Source organism: Xiphophorus couchianus, chromosome 12 (assembly GCF_001444195.1).
Source record: "Xiphophorus couchianus chromosome 12, X_couchianus-1.0, whole genome shotgun sequence".
NCBI classification, from domain to species: Eukaryota; Metazoa; Chordata; class Actinopteri; order Cyprinodontiformes; family Poeciliidae; genus Xiphophorus; species Xiphophorus couchianus.
The window spans coordinates 14,047,263-14,069,296 of NC_040239.1; the positions used below are offsets into that span (position 1 = coordinate 14,047,263).

A 22,034-nucleotide genomic window follows, 5' to 3' on the forward strand; every position below is an offset into this window, starting at 1 on the left:
CTTTAACAAATCACAGACTGTCCTATAATGAGTATGCAGCCACTGTAGAAATGTCTTTCTAATTTCCACCTTGTTTTCAAATCTGAAGTGGTTGTGAGAACATGAAGACATTTAAAATGCTTTTTTTGTGTGTGTTCATAAATATAATCAAGGTTTCATACCTCTTAGTTTTTTTTTTAAAATGTTCTGAGTCAGCTAACTTATTTTAGGTCTGTTCAGGTGAGATTTTCAGAATTGACATATAGAGATGTTTGATTCACCTCAAAAGCACAGAAATAGCTCTTTAATTTAGCATCAACCAGGAAGTTAAAACAAAAACAAACTTCACTTGTCAGACATATTTTCTTACAATACTTAAATGGTGCACAACACAAAGGGTACCCATTCATATTTGAGTAGGAAATCAAATAAGCAATAGAAAACTTGCATGTTTATATGCATATAATAGGCGACCCCAGTTCATGGTGCCCTGGGTGGAGAGTCATATTGCTCTTGTTATGGCCCCTGTCAATACATTATGTACTGAAATCAAAGTTATCTTTGATTCTGGTTTACATCCTGAAACACGTTGATCCTACTCTCCAAATGTTACAATAATTCACAGCTGCTTCCATTAAATTATCTATTTTCATGTATCTCCTATTTTAGTCTTGGAGAATCATTCAAATCCCCAATGATACAGCTCATTGGATTCAGTGCCTAATCAGAGGCTTTTCAATGTATTCTCTAGGATTCACGAGATTGGTTTCAAGCTTTATGAAAAGTCTCACATTTGCAGCCGTGAAAAGAAAAGGGGTTTGAGTATTTCATGCTCCCTTATCTGCTCTCGAATCATTCTCATTTTACCAGGAGGTTTTATGTGGGATTTAAAATGGGAATCCTAATCACCTCTGAAAAACATCCTCAGTCTGAGATTGTGTCTTAGGGAAATATTGAATTTTCACACCTGAAGCTACCATTTGCAGTCATTATGAAAAATAGTTTTTTGCAATAATAGGATAAATCTTCCTTCATTTGCATATTTTCCATAAAATGATTCGACCTTTTAATCTTGCTCTGTCTTCTGAAAACACATATAAATCATCTATAATTCTAGGTTTTGTTTTTTTTGAAAAAGTCAGCCATTTTGCCCTTTTGAGTGACTTCTGTTTGTCAATGTGTCTCTCTGCAGGTGTGATCCGTGAGAGCTACCAGAAGGGTCGTGACCAGCTGGTTCCCGTGACCCTGTTGGCCATAGCTGTCATCTTGGCTTTTGCGATGGGCGCCATCTTCTCAGGTCTCATCGTCTATTGCGTCTGTGACCACCGGCGGCGAGATCTGGACCTGACAGGTCGCAAGGAAAAGGACAGCCTGCACCTACACTCCCGCCGCGGGTCGATGAACAGCGTGACCAAGCTGACCGGTCTGTTTGAGACGCAGGCCAAAGATGGTCGCCCGGAGGCGATTCTCACCCCTTTGATGCACAATGGGCGACTGACGCCAAATGCCAAGATGCTGATAAAAGCCGACCAGCACCACCTGGACCTCGCTGCTCTGCCAACGCCTGAATCCACGCCGATGCAGCCGCGTCGCAAGCCAAGCCGTGGAAGCCGTGAGTGGGAAAGAAATCAGAACCTTATCAACGCTTGTACCAAGGACATGCCGCCTATCGGGTCTCCTGTCATCTCCACGGACCTGCCCCTGAGGGCTTCACCTGGTCACATCCCCAGCGTTGTTGTTTTGCCTTTGCCGCAGCATCAGCATCAGCTTCCGCCTCACCTGCAGCAGTCCTACCAGCACGAGTATGTGGAGCAGCCCCATCACAGTGACCTGAGCATGGCCCACGGCGTCATGGAAGACCAAGGTGCTACCTTGGAGTACAAACCAGGAAAGAGCCACATGATGGATCCAGACGGGATGCTTCCACCTCGCGTTCCCCAGCGAGAGGCATCCCTCACCGTCCCTCCTGCCGTCCCACAGATGGGCAAACGTCTGGAGGTCCACTCTTCAGTATACGGCCTCCGGAAAGGATCGGCTTCTTCTGCTTCTGGATCCTCAGCACTGAAGAAGCACAACACCAACTCATCCAACTCCTCCCACTTGTCGAGACATCACAGCTTCCGTGTGGAGACCCCGCCGCCCGCCCCCCAGAGGGTGGACTCCATACAAATGACAACGCAGGGCATATCGCTGTCTCGGCAGCCTGGGATGATCACTTACGGCTCGTTGCCTCGAACGGGCAGCAAACACCTCAAACCCGACGTTCCCCCGAAACCCTCCGTAGTCTCTCTCTCAACAAAAGCAAAGTCCAGTGACTCCGGCACATAGTCAGTTCGTAACCCCATTAACCCAGACTGAACAGACAGAAGCTAAAGGTGTTTTCAGACAGAAGAAACAGGGACTACTGTACAACTTGCATCTCCTTTTAGTGCATTTGTTTGTTTTTGGTGGAAATTCACAGATTTTGTTTTTAAATAATTTGTTTTTATATAAATATGTAAATATCCAATGGATGTTGTCTGTTGTTGAGCTCAGATCAGCTCCCAGTTTGTCTGTTAACACAAAGAGGAAGATGTACTCCTGAGAGAGGAAGTGAAGCCTGTCCTGATATTTCACATATCGGCACCTTGTAGCATTCAAGACGGTGGCTCTCCTGTTTGTAGTGTCTTCAGCCACTTGGACTTGACTTTTCATACATTATCGTGCCGATGGACAGTGAGCGTACAGGGGTCAGGAGACGGAGATTAATCAATGTACAGAAGCACTCAGAGAGACTGGATTCAGACTGAGTCCTGTTGGAAACTGTGAAAAGAGTCTCAGTGTTACAGCAATCAACACCTGGGCGGGTTCTGCTGAGGCCCGGCCAGAAGAATCTCCTACTGTACTGAACAATACGTGACTGTTAATACTAATAGCCTGTTGTATTTATTTTTATTAAGTGCTTTAAAAGAAAAACTGACTTTCTAGGCTTGGACAGAGAGAGGAGACAAAGAAGAGGTCTTTTAATATTAATTAATCAAGTGAGGAAAAAAATATTTAAAGTCATTAAACTGGAGCCAGTAGAACTTTTCTTGTAGACTTTAAAAAAAGGTCTTACTGCGTGCTCAGTGGGACCTGCAGCTTGAGATACGACGATGAGGTGGAGATATTTATTTAAACTGTGCCAGACCAGACTTTTACCTTTTCAGACCAGAGTTTCCATTGTTTTCAACCAATCAAGATGAGCAAAAAGAGAAAAAAAAAAATCTCAGAAATCTCCCCCTTTCACTCCTCCACCAGGCAAACCCTTGACCCTCCCCTCCAATCAGCACTGTGGTTTTTTTCATCTGAGTCCAAAACATTCGTCCTGATTAACTCACTGTTGCATGTTACACATAAAAGGAAGAGGCGCAGCAACAGTGCAGGAATCAGTGCTCAAAACTAAGCTAAACGTTGCGACAGAGCGACGCCGGTCCAGCGCGGCGCCACGTGGACAAGCAGGCGGAGAAAAAAATGGAAACAATAAGAAAAAGAAAAAAAAACAACTTTTTATCGTCTGGTTATTTTTCCACATGTAAATTTGTGCCTTACACCCTAAAGTAGTGACAATGTTTTTCTTTAAAAGTTGTTAACTTTGTGTCCTTGTTGTATTCCTTTTTGGTTTTATTTTCTTATGTCATGATATTTCCCTTGTTTGATAAAAATGCAGTTAAAGAATGTAGGTGTTATTGTTGTAATTCTGGTCCCTTAGACATTAACACAGTTAACAGGTCAGACGGAGGAGAGGAAGGAGCGATCACTTTCTTCTTTTTTACTCTTTCTGCACACACACTCACTCTATCATCTTTGTGGTTCATTTCTGACTGTGCCATTAACGCGCTTCGAGCAGCCGTTCATGTTGTGTTGGCATTGTCCACAATTATTTCTTTTTTTTATACAAGCTAGACGTTTCTGATGTTGGTTTTTATTCATTTATGTTGTTTGGTGTGATAACCAGAGCAGTTAAGATTTCTTACGAGTTGAGAAGGACAAGGTAGCTTTCCGGTGCATTGCAATAATACTGCAACAACAGCACCATAGCGAGCTATTAGTATGAGATACAATAGCCCCACAGTGAGCTACAAGAGCTCACTGCTACTTATAAGCATTCATTTCTTAGGCAGTTGCATAAACAGGCTGGTTCCTGTGAAGAAAGCTGGGATTTTAAAACAATAGTAAAGAAGTTTCTCTATTTAACCCCTTTTTTTGTAAGAAAACTATTTGAAAAATATTAGTGATGCTTGTTTATTTTTGCTTCACTGACTCTTATTATTAAGGCCTGAGAGTTTGACTTATATGACCTCTTATGTTTCCTTCGATCACCCCTCACCAAAACACTTAAATCAGTGGAGCACTCATCTATTGTTGTACGTGTAGATAGGTCATAGTTTTCTTCATGTCCAGCAGTTGTTTTTTTTTTCGTTTCTCAATGGAGGAAAGCCAAAATGTCTCTATCCACAGCTAAACTAAGAGGGATATGTAGGATCTGTGAATGGGTTTCTGGTTTTCATGTGTTGTCTATATGCTTACAGGATTTGGTCGAAAATATCCTCAAGGCAGGAGTTGGCTCAACGGTTTTCTATTAAAACATGTTGAACAGTTTTTCCAGGAAATACAGTCGATTATGTTTGTTTATATTTTGTTGTTATTTGCAGCTTTTATTTATACAGAGTGTCTCAATGAGATCCAAGATCTCATTTAAAAGATAGAACTGTTTTGATAACACAAAGAAAATTACAAATAGCAACAAAACAAGCAATTAAGAAAAATTTTTGGCACCTTTGTTTTAAAACCTGTGTGAAATCTAAAATTACAATAAAATATAAAGTATTTGTAAAAGCATAACCTCGCACTGCAAAGTCCTGAAAAATTCAACTTCTACATTTGGAAAAAATCTGTTCAATTTAAAAAAAAATACAAATCACCAATGTTAAGACAACCACTTTTTACCAAAGATCTTCTACACAATTTAAGAAGTTTGGTTCAAAAACAGAGACAGAATCCCTGACCATTTCTCTTTCTGCTGTCACAAAATGATCAAGCTCAACACATCCAGGAATATTCCACCAGTACATTAACTAGTTTTCAGATATAACCAGCCCACAGCATTACACATCCTAGCAGTGGACATGAGAGGCTTTTTTGCACTCATTTGTTGTTTTATGTCAAACTCACAGAGACTGACATGACTAAAGTACAGAGTCCTACTTCAAATCCCAATAGACTTCAGCACATTCCACATTTTGCCTTTTTGCTGGCATTTCCAAACATCTAGATAATGTTTAAAAGTTGTTTTAGTGACCCCAAAGACGCCCACCCACAATACTCTGCTCCCAGATATGATGGCAAGATAAATATGGATCTTCTTCTGGTCTAGTTCTAGTCAAGTTGTTTTAAACTTTTTAAATAATTGCTGTCATGGCAGAAACTGGAAATTTTTATAAAATCATATTAAATGACTTAAAAATTTTAAAAATATTTTTAAAATAGATACCAATAATTATGCCACTGGTGATTTTGTTAAGAACAATTCACTCTTAAAAGTGTTTCCCTCCTCCCCGCTTCTAAATAATTGTGCTCAATTTAAAGGTTGGATGTTTCTGTAATTACAGGGTGAGGTTATGTTACCACAAAGAAAGATGAATTTATTTTGAAGCCTTTCCTATGCCATCAGCGGTGCCATTGGATGGGTATACGTAGTCCAAAATAACATGGTTTCATCCTTCACACAAGTCCATCCCTTCTGCCTATATTTCAAATACGTTTTCCTGGAATGAAACTGACAACTTGTTCGTAAACGTTTTGATTCATGAATCATCACGTCCACACAGACAGAGAACAACACCCCTGTCTGGGTGAGAAGGTTAAACATCCACCGTCTTGTGTGGACACGTGAATAAATCTGGGCGTTTATTTTGAGCATCGAGCATTTCGATGTCAGCAGGACTGGAGGAGTTTTCGACAGGCTGGATTAGGACTGACTGTGACTGCCGCTGTGGACAGTGAGGTTCTTTAGTGTGTGCCTTTTTTGTCTTTCACCCTTGTTATAATTCACTGCTGTTAGATGCAAATCAACTCTTATCGACTTTTCAAACTTTTGAACTTTGTAAGCTTGTAAGATATTGTGACGTCACAAAGTTTTTTTCCCTACTCTCTCTCCACTTCCTTAACATCTGATTCACAGCTTAATGTATGTTGTAAAGAAAAAAAACTCTTTAATTTAATGCAAAATGTAATGAAAAAAAAGGAAATAAAATTCTTGTCATGAAAACTTGATTTGTCCTTGCTGTCTTGCTTGATTCTTTGCTGGAGGCTGTCTAACATTTACCTTTTGTGCGACATAAAAATAAAAATCTTGCTTCATACAGGATCTGAACTCATTAGAGAATAATTGTAAGAAAAACATTTCACTTTGTGACCTTCAGCTCTTCTCTCCTTGAGAAAATCTCATGAGATCTGAGGAAGCATTCCTTAAACTTGAGACACAAAGCGAGTTTGTGGATTAAAGCTTTTTGAATCTACAGATGCATCTTAGGAAATTAGAATATCATTGAAAAGATCATTTATTTCAGTAGCTCAATTCAAAATGTTTTCATTACACACACGCCAATATATTTTAAGTTTTTATCTACATTTAAAACTTATGAAAACCCAGAAAATATATAGACAGTAATTACTAAATAAAAAAAAGTTATGGCATACCAAATCTCATGGAAGTCTACTCAATGCAGACAGTCGTTATCAAAGGTCATTGGCTAGATATTCAGAGTATTGTATTCAAGCATATTAATGGAAAGTTTACTGCAAGGAAAAAGTGTGGCAGGACAAAAAGAGCACACATAACAAAATACCTGCAGCGCTAAAGAGCTTGAGAACCAAAACCTATGTAAGAGTTTTGGAGAGACTGATAAGGTGAATCAAAGCTTCAAGAAACACAACACACAAATACATCAACAAAGTGGACTTCAACTGTTGTATTTCTTTAGTTGAACCTTTTGTAGATCAAAAAGGGTGGAGGAAGAATAGAGTGTCTGAATTCAAGCTGCCTGAGATCCAGTGGGACCGTCTCACCGATACTGATGATTTGACAAGCTGTGTCATCTGCAACTGTCTACAAGGAAGTTTTAGAGCCTTCATGCTTCCTTCTGCAGACAGGTTTTATGGAGATACTGATTTAATTCTCCAGCAGTACTTGGAACCTGCCCACACTGCTAAAGACACCGATACCACTGTACCCCTGGGACAGTGCTAAGATGATGAAAGAACCTGAGACAGTAATGTAGATAAGCTGAAGGCCGTTATTACAGACCAATTCAATAAATTTGCATATTATTAAAAAATGTATCTATCTCAGTAACTCAGTTGACAAAGTGAAACACATTATATGGACACATTACTCACAGTTGCTTTGTTTTCATTAGCTTAAAGCAAATGAAAACAACATTTAAGATTAGAATATTACATTAAATCAATAAAAAAAAACATTTTAATACAGAAATGTGGGTTTAATGAAAAGTATGATTAATACCAGCTAAAAGGCACCTTTAATCTGAAAAACGACCTTGGCTTCTTGAAGAGCAGAGCCTCAGGTCGATCCCCTTAATGCTATAATGCATTAATAAACTAATTTATTCAAAATGGGCCCATCATAGTATTGAGAGACTATGCTTTACAGTAAAAAGAGATATGTTTGACTGGGACAACCGTTCTTTATTAAAGATTATTTTATTTAAATGGATCTTTTCTAACATTAAATTTGACTGAAAAACATTATTTTAGCTTTTTATGAGGTGTAGGACATCAGCAGAAATAAATGCTTGAATTACACCACACTGTGTGACAAATCAAAATAAATTGAATTACTGAATCAAATTTTCAGTGATGTGCTACATCATTCAGATGGACTTGGGAGGAAGACCAAATACCAGCACCGCATGCAATGGGATGACATGCAGTTAGTTTTTCACCAGTCAGTGAATGAAACAATCCCAACAAGTCCTATTAGTCTCCAAGGCAGTGAGCTAAGATGTTTACACTGCTGGTGACAATGCTGAAATCATTTTTTAAATGATTATACATTGGCACTGTATGTTCTATGCTTACAGGACCTTTGTGTTGTGGTCTGCTCCAGAGTCCCTCCTTCAACCCACCACTGCCTCATGGACCATTAGTCCACACAGGCAATCAAACTCTATAATTACATTTCAAAAATATGTCCCCACTGGTGGTTCCGTGTTGTCAGAACGTCGTGCAATGACGACAACTGCGTAACAGCAAAAGTTTCTTCTCTTTTATTCCTCAAATAGTTGTTATTTCTAGACCCCCAAAAATAGCTTGATGGGATAACCGGCATGAACAAACTGCACACATTTCACTGCTAATGGTCCAGCGGGTAAATTATTATAATCCTTCACCCCTACATGTCACTTTTATGGAGAAAAGATAAACATGGCTCCTCATTCATGCTTCCTTCTCACTGTTTTTCAAATTTTAAACTTTTTAATTATTCCTCTGACTGCATACTGAAGATTATCTAACGTCAGCCTAACTTGAATATCTTGTTTTCTTGTCTTTCCCATTTTTATGAGGGACTGAGATAAATGTTCCTCTGTCTCAGAAAGCAAAGGACAAATTATCAGACATACTGTATGTTCCCCGATGCACCGATCAACTTATATAATAAAACATTTGAGAATGCTTCAGCTGCATTTATTTTATAGGAACTGCACTTATTATATGGCAACAATCGTTTAGCAAAGAATTAATTATATCACAATTTATGTCATATAATAATAAAATAATTTTAAAATGTTCAATTAGTTTTATTATTTTCCAGTGTGATTTTAAATATTGATAAATGATCTGTCTCTAACATTCAAGCAAAAAACTTTACTATTGTGCCTACAAACAAAACAATTGCAACATACAAGAACAAAGAAATTGATCTAGTGAGCCATGTGAGGTGCATAAGACTGATGAAAAAAAAGTGCATAAACGTCCACATATTAGAAAGCTGTCTTTAAAACATAAACAAACAAATAAATAGGTAAATAAAAATTTGACTTCTGTATTGCACAAGGTTAACTTCTAAGAACCAAGGTACTGATTAATACAGAAGAGCATTGGACTGATTTTTTTCTGGTGGGCAAAAGCAGTTTTTCAGTGGAATGAAGATGTTACGAAATAATGTGCAAATACCAAGATACCTGAGAACAATCTAGAAATGACTTCAAGAATTTAATCTTTTTACATATTGAAAAGAGAACTGTACAAAAATTTAAAATAAATTCCTCTCATCTCCATGATTTAAATACTAATAAAACATGCCAAGAGGTACGTCTACATTTTTCACTTAAGTTAGAATGACATTAAAGTAAAGAAAAAAAAAAACACATCCCGTACAGCAGCCAGATTGGTTCCCGTTTCAGATTACCGTCTCTAGTTTCTCATGTTAGCACATCGTTGGCACTGAATTGCCATAACCTGTAAGCTTAGCAAGTTGTTCATCACTTGTTTCTGACACCGCAGAGTGGAGTCATAAGTTATAATCAGCCAGTGTGGCGATCAGATAACCACGGCACGGTTCAGATAATGAGGCCAGCCAGAGTTTACAATACTGCATTGTGTAGCTCCCATCAGGGCAAGTGATGAATCAGAGATCAAGATTCAGATAAGTCTATTTCATTCAGTCTTTGAACCTACAGGTAACTACTGTATCTGCTACAGAAACAGCCAGAGTGTTCAAAAGGTCACGACTCGAGGTCAAAAGGTTTTCAAATAAGACATACAGGAATGCATGTAAAGGATAAAGCTAACATACATGAGTGTCTAAAAGAGGTGTTTTGTTTTGTCATAGCAACACTTAAAAATTGATGTTTGCAGACACTGTAAATCCAATCTAACCAAGTTTGAGTTGTTTTCACATTGATATACTTCCTTGTGTTTTTTAAAAATCTTTTGATCATTTTCTTGTCTATTTTATTCAGCATGATGGAATATTTCTTGTTATTCAATATTCTGTAATATAAAATACAATCCCATGTGCTTCATAGACACTGATACACAATGCATCAAGTAAATATGTATTTTTTTAAGCTGTAATTGCTGTAAGTGCTGAAAATCCTTGTTGTGTAAATCAGCAGAAATCAATCATACATCGCTCATGATCTGGCAATATGACCTGCCAGCCTTATGGCACTTTTCCTTGACAGCAGCAGCAACAGAAATGTTGGTCAGCCAGGCTTTCAGCCTCCCAGCCAGCCTTTCACGTCAACCATCTAGTCGTTCATTCAGCCATTAAGCCCCAGTATCCACCCGTCCCTCATAACTCTAATCCACCTGGCTGGCTTTGGACTTGGCAGTACTCATTTTGAGTGCCCCTCAATCTGTGGTCACAACAAGTTTATCTGCGAGCTAATCCACGCTGTCACATCCAGCAATCATTATCCCCGTCGCTGATACTGTCTGCATCCGTCACTGCTCTTAATGACTCTTAACATACTGGCGATTTTTCATGCATGTTTCTGTCAAAATATGGTTGCTCCGGTGACTCAGACACAAAAGAAACAGACACAATAGGACAGACCGATCAGCCAGTGGAGGGGATAATTATCTGTCAGATTTCAAAAAGCCTGCAGAGAGTTAAATGAAGTCAAAATAGACAGGAAGGCAGACAGCCATGCACATTTATGCTCCGTCTGTCTCTCACAGACACAGACACATTATCACAATCCTGAATGATGTGTCTCCTGGGTATTAATATGGTCCTCCATGAGCCATTAATGGGAGTCAATAGGCCCCTTAATGGCTGTTTGCCATGTTGGTTGGCCTCTCATTAATGCGTCATCGCATAAGTACTTGTTAGATTCATGATGGTCACCGCCATGTGATTATGTTTGATGGGGGTCATACCAAATGAGGAAACTCATGTTGTATACAATAGGCATTAAGGAAATTTGGGGCTTTGAGTAAGAATGAGTGTATTTTTATTCAACAGCTAAAAATATACAAGGGGTATTTTATTGTAGATTGTAGAAATACACAAACTCTCAAAGGTCTCAATGACATACATTGCCAGATGTTACTGGTTAGTAAATATTGGAAATATGTAGAGGAAACAAATTTAAAAGGGCCATATAAAGTGATGGAAAAGGTTTCAACCAAGGATGATGGGGATGAGTGGGATGAAAGGATGGGCCAAAGACAGACAAAGGATGTGAGGGGTGAAAAGAAGTTATAAAGAGGGATAAGGGAGGATCAGAGGGACAAATATAATCCTGCAAGAGAAAAGAAAAAGGCAAAAGAAAAGACCTAATTGCTTCTCACTTTGGAAATTCAGGAATGAGGAGGATGAATGGGATAAAGATCGTCCTAAATAGGAATAAATAGGATGACAGGGATAAATATGGATTTTAAATGGGTATGAGGAGGATGAGTGGGTTGAAGAGGAGTCATAAAGAGGGATGAAGTGTATATGCGGGACGAATAAATAAAAATGAAAGGTGTAAATATGTCAAGAGAGGGAAGAGAAAGTGAGTGGGATGATGATAATGAGGAGGAGTATGATGGACAGGAGGAAGAAAGATATGGAAGCAGGGGTTCAACAGACTGATGAGGCAAATGAGTGGGATGAATGGATGACACAGAGGGATGAGGAGCTTAAGCATGATAAAAACAGAAAAGGATTATGAGAGGGATAAAGAGGGGCTGTAAATGTGAATTTGAAGGATAAGAGTGATTAAAATGACCTGCAAGAGGAATGAGTTAAGAGAAAATAAGAAGATGAGAGGGATGAAGACAAGTTATAGAACGGGATGAAAATGTGTCATAAACAATGATGTGACCCAAAAAGGGGGTTTAAAGATGGAAAAGAAGGAAGACTGGTATTAAAAGAATGGATTAGTTAAATAAATGGGTTAAAATAAAACCATTTATAGAACAGAATAGATTGAACTTGGCAAGAAATTTCACTTGAACCTAAGTCAACACATTAACTGTATTTGTTTTGTATGGATATAATCAGATATAAAAGTTACTGTCAGGTATTTGTACAGAATCAGTATATTAGACATTGTTCCACTATGTCACATTGCCAAAGGAGCCTCCATAAACTAAATAAAACAATCTCAAACACTTCAAGAGCACTTAATGTACCTATAAGGCATTTAGTGGGTTTAGTTGTGAAGCATGGAGAAGCATAAACAATAAAAACAGGCCTATATGCTGCTGCAGCTTGTGTGTCATAAAGTCTGGCAGCCTCAGAGAAAGAAGGCACATGTGGAACTGGAAGATATTACAACACTGACTTAATTTATGATATTTCCCTGTTTCACCAAGTATAATAAAGCATGCTGAATAGCGCTGCCAATCACTGTGAAATAAATGACTCAACATTTAAATTTATGCATCTTTATCTGCAAAAGATCAGCATCCCTTTAGAAGCAAGCCTAAATTAATTTTAGAAACTTTGACCTGGAATGCAATAAAACCTTTCCTAATGGGTCTTTTGAGTGGATGGCTCATAAAGAAAAAAAGAAACAAAGACTCTCTGACATCATGGGAAGCATCATGAACACTAACATGGGAGTAACAGCCCATGACCTTATTATACTTAGCATACCGGAATAACTTCAAGATGCAGCTCAAACTTCTCAGAGGTCTCCAAAAATCCAGCAGAAGATTCAAAGTAAGAATTTACAGAAACAAGGGTGAAAGGAAGTGTCTCTTGTGCTTTGAGAAAAAAAAAGCCTTGGGCTGTGAGGAAGCAGTAAGAGGAGCATACCTCTGGGAGTTCTGATGGCAGAGTGAGCGGGGAAAAGAGCCAAGCCTTGTTCTGCCGTTATAAGCCCTGCACTGCACACACTGACGAGCATGCAGGAGAGAAATTGGCAGTGGGAATAAGGGCAAGGCGGTGTAAATGTGGAGCAGAAAAGTCTTCAGGGTGCACTGTGCACTCATCCTTGTGACCCCGCACACGCACACACACCAAGCACAGAGCACAGGATGCATGGGGGCTTAGGAGATGGCTGTGGATGGGGATGAAAACAAAGCCTGTGGGTTATGTTGGAGGGAAGCTTGCTCCTCATCCACCGGCCATATGCAGCATTGGATGTCGCGCACATGTCTTGTATTCACAGACACTGGGAGCATATCGGCCATAAAAAGAGAGATTACCCAGGAAAAAAACAGGGGACGCCGGAAGGAAAGAAAACTAAAACTCACAAGCGCACATGCACCCAGTTACACACCGCACAAGGTTCTAACTGGCTGGTTTTGCCAGAAGTGAAAAGGGTAATCCTATGAAACTGTTTATGCGTGGAGAAACTTACTTTCAGTGGCCAAAAGAGAAAAAAAAAAAGTAAGGAGAGAAGATGTCAGTCAAGTTCATGCCTCTGCAATCTGTGACCTGGTTTCTAAATGCAGCAGCTATAAGGAAGGAAATAACAGCTACACTGCTACATCCAGTCATTTCTGCTTCAGTCCGTTCCTGCTCATGCCGCTTGGATTCTCAAGAAGTTCAAAGCTGTGACAGATATGTGCTTATTTTATTGTGTGAAACAAATGGTGTAATGTGTGTTAGCATGGGGACTTGACACATAAAAAGACAGGTGGAGCGAGATGGAATATGCTTCTGGAAATTAAAGAGGATGAAAAAGTTTGAATTTACAAGTGATCTGTCTCTCAAATAAAGAATCACAACAATGATATGAACGGAAATAGGATGTGGCACTTGATTTATGACTTTGCATGTAGGTTTTCTTTCTGTAGGACCAAATAAACATATCTATGTAGAATGACATATCTGCTCGATGAAAACTGCTTTGCTATGATGCATGTTGATGTTAAACACGACATTTAAAGATTAAAGTAATCAGAATTATCTCAGAAATCTATGTTTTGAATCGTAGCCTCACATTTTAATTTATTTTTATGACCTCCAAGTTTTTGAAGTTGGAAAGGACTCCTTGCCTTCACCCTAATCTTTACCACATTCAACAGATTCACCATCATATTCACATTTAAAGAACCTTTGAACACAAATTGCTTTGAGTCAAAAACATGGGATATGAGTCTTGACTCCCAACCCTGTAGGTGCAGCACTTCTGTTTGATTAATTTTGCATGAATGTCATTTAAAGACAAAACATGGTGATATTTAGACGAAACTGAGACTAAACCAGCTTGTAGGTTCACTCTCCTCCCTTCAGGTACGTCTCTGAAGCCTCTCATGCAGAGGAAGATATTGATTGCTGATGCACGTCTATTTTTATATTTAGACAAACACACATATATAGCAGGTGGACCAATAATTATCCCTGCTGTAGGGCTGGTCTGCACATTCCTCAAACAAGCATTTATTTGTAATATGCTGAAAACAAATAGGGGGGAGTATATGTGCAAATACAGTATAAGCAGATTATGAACATCATTGATTTATTGGCCTCATGTACATACAGTGTCAAGCTTAAGATAAACCAAACACTGACTTCCTTTAACCATCTATTCACATTTTCTCTCCAGCAGAGTGAGAAAGGCTTGCTTTTCTGGACAGATCAGCAGTTCAACACGGGGCCCTCAGATATGTACATGCACACAATCACACCTTTAGACATGTTATTATCACAATCATTACAGTTTTAGCAGATAGTTTTTCATATCTGCTAAAACACTATCCCCTATCCTACACCTTCTCTTAACCAAATTTTCAGTGGACTAAAGTATATAATAATTTGGGAACTAAAGGACAAAGATATTTGTGACACATCTGTGGACTGCTGCCTTCTAAGACATTATGGAAAATGAGCAGAAATTAGGCAAGATATGCGGAAGACAATTTTGGATTTCCTGTTCATCCTCAGGGTCAATGTCAAATGTCTGAAGGTGCCGTTTTTATCTGATCAAACAATTATGTACAAGTACGAACATAATGAGAATGTTGACAGGTTTTTGTGCATCAGAGATTTAAGTCTCAACTCCAAAACAAACCCAAAAAATGCTTGTGAAGATGTTGGCTGAAACTGTCAAGAGTGCCATGAACAATATACCAACATTATCTGAAGTCGCTCAAAGAAAACAAGGTAAGGAAGATTTTCTCACATTGGATTATTCCACATGCAAACAAATTGTAAAAAAAAAAAAAAAAAAAAAAAGAGAAAACATTGGAAACATGTTGCAATTTTATGACAAAAAGAAGAATAAATCTCTTACTGATTTCAAGACAACAATCTTGTTTATTTGCTAATTTAGCTACAGCCCAAATCTATTTTTTATGTATATTAGTATTAAGTTTCATCTTAAGAAGCAACATCCCTAAGTGTGGCCGTGATCAAAACAAGGAGGAAGTCAGGAGAGTGTTCTGCTGAAAGTCTCACTTGTTTCCCATCCCCTGTAGGCCAGGACAGGAGCGAAGGAGTCTACTGCATGTGTGAAATCTGTCACATTCTTGTTAATTTGCTTACAGGGTTTCATCCATCCACACTGAATGAGGGAATAGAGTTTGTCAATTTGTTTTCTCCTCCCATCCTGTGAAAATCCCACACTGCAACATTTGAGTTTCATCAGCTCTTTTGACGCTCTGACGAGGGTTTATTTTAGTTCTGTCATTTCTCTTCATGCTCAAATCTTTTTATCATATATATTTATTTAGCAAATGCTTCTCTCTTCTGCAGTGTTGCATCACAAAACTTCTAAAGAGGCTTTCAGAAGAGCAAGAGCATTGAAAATTAATGAATGTGTCATCAGCAATAGAGTTTAATGAAGATTCAAGATTATTTATCTTTCACGCCTTTCCCAAAGTGCCCTGTCACAGAGGAGGTATAAATGGGGGTCAGTGAACAGAGTTTGGCTCCCAATGTGGTTTTCACAAAAAAAAAATATTACCACTAGTAAATAAAGTTGTTTAAAATAAGTCGAAAAGTTAAAATTTCAGATGTATTGTAAGTCAAATGCAATATTCCCCTTAACATTTTTTGACCTCCTAGTAAAGATGTGTAAAAAATTTTAAGTATTCTTTCCCCGCAGAAGCATAAATAAAAAATTTAATCTAACCTTAAATTTGGTTATTTATATTCTGCAAGGGGGATTATGCATCTGCAATAACAAATAGTCTTTTAATAAAACATTATTGACAGAACTGTTGTTTCAGCTGCTTTTGCCAACAGGAGAACACTTAGTCCTCCCTCACATCTGGTTTCCTCCTTGGACAGTCCCAGATCCCTTTTTATGCTCTCTTCTCTTCAGCTGTAGGATGTAGGCCTGTGCACTGAGTTGGACATGTACGGAGGTTGTTTTTACATCTGTTGAACCATTGTTGTGTTGTTGGAACAAGGTAAAGTACTTCCAGTGACAGTGTCTACTGTTTACTGCATGTTCACTCGATTTCCACATAGCACAAAAAGGCTCAGCAGATGGAAAACATCAGGACAAGAAAACTTGTGAACGAGTCTCACTTTATCATATATTCTGCTTAAAACAACCTTGTTTTTCATTCAAGGTACATTTCTAGAGTATCTAGAAATATCTAGAAATGTGACTCAAGTAATGGTTTGAGTAGCAATAAGTCATAATACAGTTCAAATACAAGTACAGTGTAGTAAAACTACTCCTAAAAGTAAATTTTGGTAAAATGAGAACCACTCAATGTTTTCAAACATTGATGTAATAATAAATATAGGTTTTAAGATTTTTCCTTTGATATTTTCTTATTTTCTTGATGATTGCTGCTTCGCATCATTGAATATTTGCATCAACCTTTTATAACAGAATGGCACTAAAACTATCAGTAATTTAAAAATTTTTTTAATCATTATTAGGTTTGAAACTATAATTTTCCACACATATTAACATGTCTAAGTAGTAATTTTTTCTGTAATTCTTTTGTAAAATTGCAATACTTTTATTTATTTTCAAACTAAAAATAGAAATTTAATTATTTCTGCAAAAACTCATGTAAGACGGATGGATAGATTGATCAATGACTGTACTGGTAATGTTGGATGTTTGCAATCCAATAAAAGATTAATTTAAATCAAGGCTGTTTACTTTATTAGCTATTAAAGATAATGGGGATTTTGAGAAATTCTTCGCAAAGATGTTTCTGAACACCTGAATTACTCAGTGGTATCATGACGGGTTCTGCTGTCAAATCAACAATCAGTTTCAGAACCAGCGACTTATATCTGGAGACTGGAATTAAGTAAAACAACAGAAAATGACAAATGACAGACTTGCAACTGGAAGAGATAACATGTCATTTTCACCCTAAGGGTTTATGCACTCATCCATTTCACTTGGTGGTCATTGATGCAGGACTTTAACTGGAAACACGCAGCGCTGTGATGATTGCTGCTGATGGTCCGGACTGCCTGGGCTTGTTTGACACCAAAAGCAGAACAAACATGTTGCACAGTGAGTGTGATCGCACCGTTCTTTCAGCAGCTTTTGCTTTAGAAACAAGAACACGAAACTGACAACACAACATCGCAGGAACGCTCCGTCACCGCTGAGTTACTCCTGACAGTGAAAGGGGTCAGTCAGAACTTCAAGAAAAAGAAACACTGTTTTTATTCTTTAATCAGACGTTTTTGGTTTCCCAATGAGAAAAGTGTATTTAAACCATTTGGAAGGACTGAAAAGAAAGAATTGTCTAAATTTACTCCATGAAGAAATTTTTCTGTAGAGATTTCTGATTTTCTGTATTAGAGGTAAAACATAAAAGGCTTGTCTGAATCATCTGTTGGTATTTGGTCACACTTTACACTGGGAGAAGAAGAAATCATCTGTAAAATTATTTTTCTTGCAGTGCAGCCAAAGGTAAATCAAGGCAAAATGTACCTCTACATTTCTTCTTTTACATTTAGTTGGATAGAAAAAATAGCCAATGTGGTAGAGATCAAAATCTCTTGATTTGGTATTGGTGCTGAAGTGATCTCTTTAGCACATCTGAATGGAGTTAGAGCTAATGGAAGAGACAAGTAGTTCACCAGCTCTGTGTAGTAGAAAGGAAGCATGAGTGAGGCAGATTGTACCGTATGTGGGACGAAAGGATGCTTGTGTAACATCTTTTGCTCTGACACAGTTTAAGGAGAGTCGTTGTCGGATTGAGGTTATGATGAAACGCGCCCACGAAATCGCCCTTACTTTACTGTATAGAGCGAAAAGTCATCGAATGTTTTTGGAAGATGATTTAAAGACAGAAAACGGACAAATTTAGGGATAAAGACGTGTTCGCGTAGGTGCGGGAGCAAGTGTGTAAAAATATCATACCTGCATGTCACAAATAGTCCTCGTGCTGCTTCTTACGCAAACCTTAAGTGTAAGGAGAAGTGTATTACAGAGACTCAGTCAAATAAAGCCATTTTTCACCAACTTTTTAGTTGTTTTTTTTTTTTTTTTTTTTACATCACGGTTGCAGATGGAACAGACTCCAGTCTGGTCCATAATGCTTGGATTGGGCAGAGGATGGACAGACATTTTGATTGCAACAATGCAGATGATACTGCGTTCTACATTTTGACGGTCTCACAACGTCTGACGGCTAATTCACCCTACAGACAGACCACAAGATACAAAGTCTTAAAAATATTTTAAAATGTCATTGCAGGACCTACAGCAGGATCTTGCAAATATGAATATGAAAGTAAATGCCTGTACAATCTGAAATAGATTATGGAAGTTAAATTTTCATTAGCGATATCATTATTCTTTAAGCAAGAAGTAAAATCCAGATTAGAGTGTAGCGGCGATAACATAGATAACGACCAAGATGCCTCAATAAATCTAAAATAAAATCACTTGGAAACAAATTGATGGATATGTTTAGATTCGACTAAATTTATCATTCCAAGAAAAGAATATCATATCAACTATGAAGTACAGAGGTGGAAGTATCATGGAGTTAGCATGCTTTGCTGCAGCAGAACCGGAGCAACTCAGAATCCAGTTTTTATTATATGGGATGATTTTTTCACAACTGTATTCCTCTGGAATGATGTTAATGGTACAGGCCACACTATATCAAGGCATTTTGGGGCTAACTGGTAGAACTGAACTCATTTCAAGTCTATCTGGTGTTTATTTTCTGGGGAAATAGCAGAATATGAAGCTCTGCAGGAAAATTTTCCCAGTGAAACAGTAGGATGTTTAGTTTTCACCATTCAAAGTAATTTTCATCAGCTGCTGTTTGCCTTATGTGATGTCACCAGTCATTTGAATGTTAAAGCTCGTTTTTAGGTGGTGCGATTTAAATCTATCCTCATAAAAAAAAAAATTTAAAAAAAATTAATCAACTAACTAGAAAACCAAATGGGAAATCAGACCATGACGTGGTTCTATGATTAACAACATGTTCTATGGTGGTATTTCATGGCTTCACAAAAAATATTTGACTAGTAGCAATAAAAGAACACCTACATTCCCCCAGGAGGACATTTAACCACATTTATTTTCTGTCTCTATGCTGAAAAAACCTTTTAATCCAACAGAGGACTCTCCTGGTACACCTGATGTCTGGTTTTTGTGATGTTTTCACAGCTGCACTCTAAAGACGGGAAGTGATGTCACCAGCTGTGTCCTTCACTATTCTTCATCTCTCAAAGGATTTTTCTGTCTTCACCTGCATTTTTTCCCCTCTTTCATGGTCAATCTGTCAGGGGTATATTTCTAAGCCCCATCATTTGCCTTTAGAACTAGTACCACTGTTTGACCTAATGTATTTATTTTCCTATCTTTCTTTTTAAACAGATTATCGGCTTTAGCGTCAGTTCTTCTGTCTTGGAGCAAACATAAGCCGTTGGCTTCAAATCCTAACAGATGAAAATGCGAAAGGAAATACCGAGGATTCAAGTTACTGCAGTCAGTCATTAACCTGTTCTGAGATGCATGAAAGTTAGGAGGCAGAAAAACTGCAAAAACATCAATTTTATTAACCACTGTCTATAAAATAAATGTTAATAATCACTTACATCTTGATTTCAAATGCAGGACTAAAACATCAAAGCACTGCAGTTGTCTACTGACTGGTTATGTGTGTACAGATGTTTGTGTTTACCGTCTGTCTCTGTCAGAGCTGTAAACAATCTATCAGCACAAATCCAGGACTGTCTCTCTGCTGGTTGGTCAAGGTCGCCTCACACAAACACACACACAGATGACCGTCCTGGCACAGACAGGTTCAGGACAAACACAGCATATCTGAGGGCTGACTTGGCAAAACCAAACCAGAAACAAATTCATTTTGGTCATATCTGCTAAATTCCATGCAAACAATTTTGGAAAACAAGTGACTTTAGAAATTTTATCAGGAGCATGGATTGTTCACTGTTAACTTACTCTTTGCAGTCAGAGTTTTTATTGATTGTTTTATTTATCAGTTTTACTGGTGCATGTAGTGAAGTCAGTGCACAAGGTACAGAATAACAATTTTATATGACTTTTCCCCAATTTTCTATTTCAGCACAGTCTGTTGTCCGCTCTGTGCCAAGTTTGAAGTTCCACTCGGTCTGAACAAAATTGATTTTTTTCTGCCATAATGTCCGTCAAATTGAAGCACCTTCAGCAGCTGAGACTTTTTGTGGAAGAGGTTGGGGGACTATTGGTGCCTTTGTCTTCAAGATAAAAAAAGAGAGAGAGAAAGGAACACCAAACACAGCCTGAAAGAAAAACTGTCCCTCTATACAGGCTGGAAAAACCCAAGAGCACTGGTACCGTACATTTGCTGTAGCATTTAGGATACATTTCTAGAATCTAGACTGGCAGTTCTTTGTGGAGAAAAATATAAAAGGTTTCTCAGTCCTTAACAAACTTAAAGGAGTTAGAGTTGAGAGCAGGCAGTCTCTTTATTCACAGTTTTGCACTTTAGGACAGACTCTCAACTCCAGTATTCATCCATTTCTAATATATACAGTTAAGAAAAAAGTTATTCATATCCCTGGCAGATTTAGATGAATAGCTATTTTATTCCACCAAGAAATAAGAAAATATAATAAGAATAATTTAAAAAATGTTTTTTATACATGCACATTTTGTTAAGATGTTGAAAATAGCCTGATCAATGATCAGCTCCAAACTTATCACTTTTGGCATGTTTCACCAGTTATCTTGAGGATTTATTGTTGATGATGACCTCAAGTGATGATGACTCAAATCTTGGAAGGTGGAGTGCCTCCTTGCCACTACCCTAATCTTCAGCTTCCTCTTCACATGTTCTCTGTTGGATACAGGCCACACTCTGGCTAAACGATACATCCACTTTGTAGACATGATTATTAATAATTCCATCCATCCATCCATCCATTTTCTGTTCACCCTTGTCCCTAATGGGGTCGGGAGGGTTGCTGGTGCCCATCTCCAGCTACGTTCCGGGCGAGAGGCGGGGTACACCCTGGACAGGTCGCCAGTCTGTCGCAGTATTAATAATTCCTTCTTGCATTATCCTCATCTCTCATTCCTATCTCCTTTCCCTTCGTTCCTTATGTCCTCATTCCTATGTCACTATCTCCATCAGAAAATCTTTGATCCCTCATCTCTCCATCTCCCTTATCAATAAACCTCCTCTCCACCCATCCTTAATTTCTACAACCTTTATTGCTTACTCCATTCATAGATCATCCTTACTTATTTGATTCATCATCCCAGCATCATTACCTGCTTTATCCCCATCTCCCTCAATCCCACCACCTTTACCTGCATCTGGAGAAATGGCTTTAAACTGTGTCTGGCTTAAGCCATTCTTCTTCAACATCTGCAATTGTCTTAATTTTTGGGTGTGGTCTTTGCAAGAGAAAACTTAAAATGTAAAGAAAAAACCTGCCCAAGGTAAGGACCTTCACTGCATAAACTGCCTGCCGGCTGCTGTAAGCCTTACTAATCAAAGAGAACTGAGCAGATTATGTTCCCTCTTTCCTCTGATGATTGCTACCAGAAGACAACAAGCTTTTATTTTTGCAATATTCTTCTGCTTAATTATTTCTCACCTTGTTCTTACACGCCTATATTATGAATGCAGATGCAGCTGATTCCTTTTTCTATAAGTACTGAATC

At 38.2% G+C, this 22,034-nt stretch overlaps 1 protein-coding gene and 1 long non-coding RNA gene across 3 annotated transcripts in view; one reads left to right on the top strand and one right to left on the bottom strand.

Moving 5' to 3' along the window:
• sema6a (sema domain, transmembrane domain (TM), and cytoplasmic domain, (semaphorin) 6A) overlaps positions 1–6,273 on the top strand; it is a 144,582-nt gene extending 138,309 nt beyond the window's left edge. For both annotated transcript variants that reach the window (XM_028033525.1, XM_028033526.1), the window contains one exon: positions 1,172–6,273. In XM_028033525.1, the coding sequence (XP_027889326.1) occupies positions 1,172–2,307 (1,136 nt within the window). In that variant the 3' untranslated portion in view covers positions 2,308–6,273. The remainder of the gene's footprint in view (positions 1–1,171) is intronic.
• LOC114154433 (uncharacterized) overlaps positions 1–22,034 on the bottom strand; it is a 101,623-nt gene that overhangs the window by 72,308 nt on the left and 7,281 nt on the right. The window lies entirely within an intron of this gene.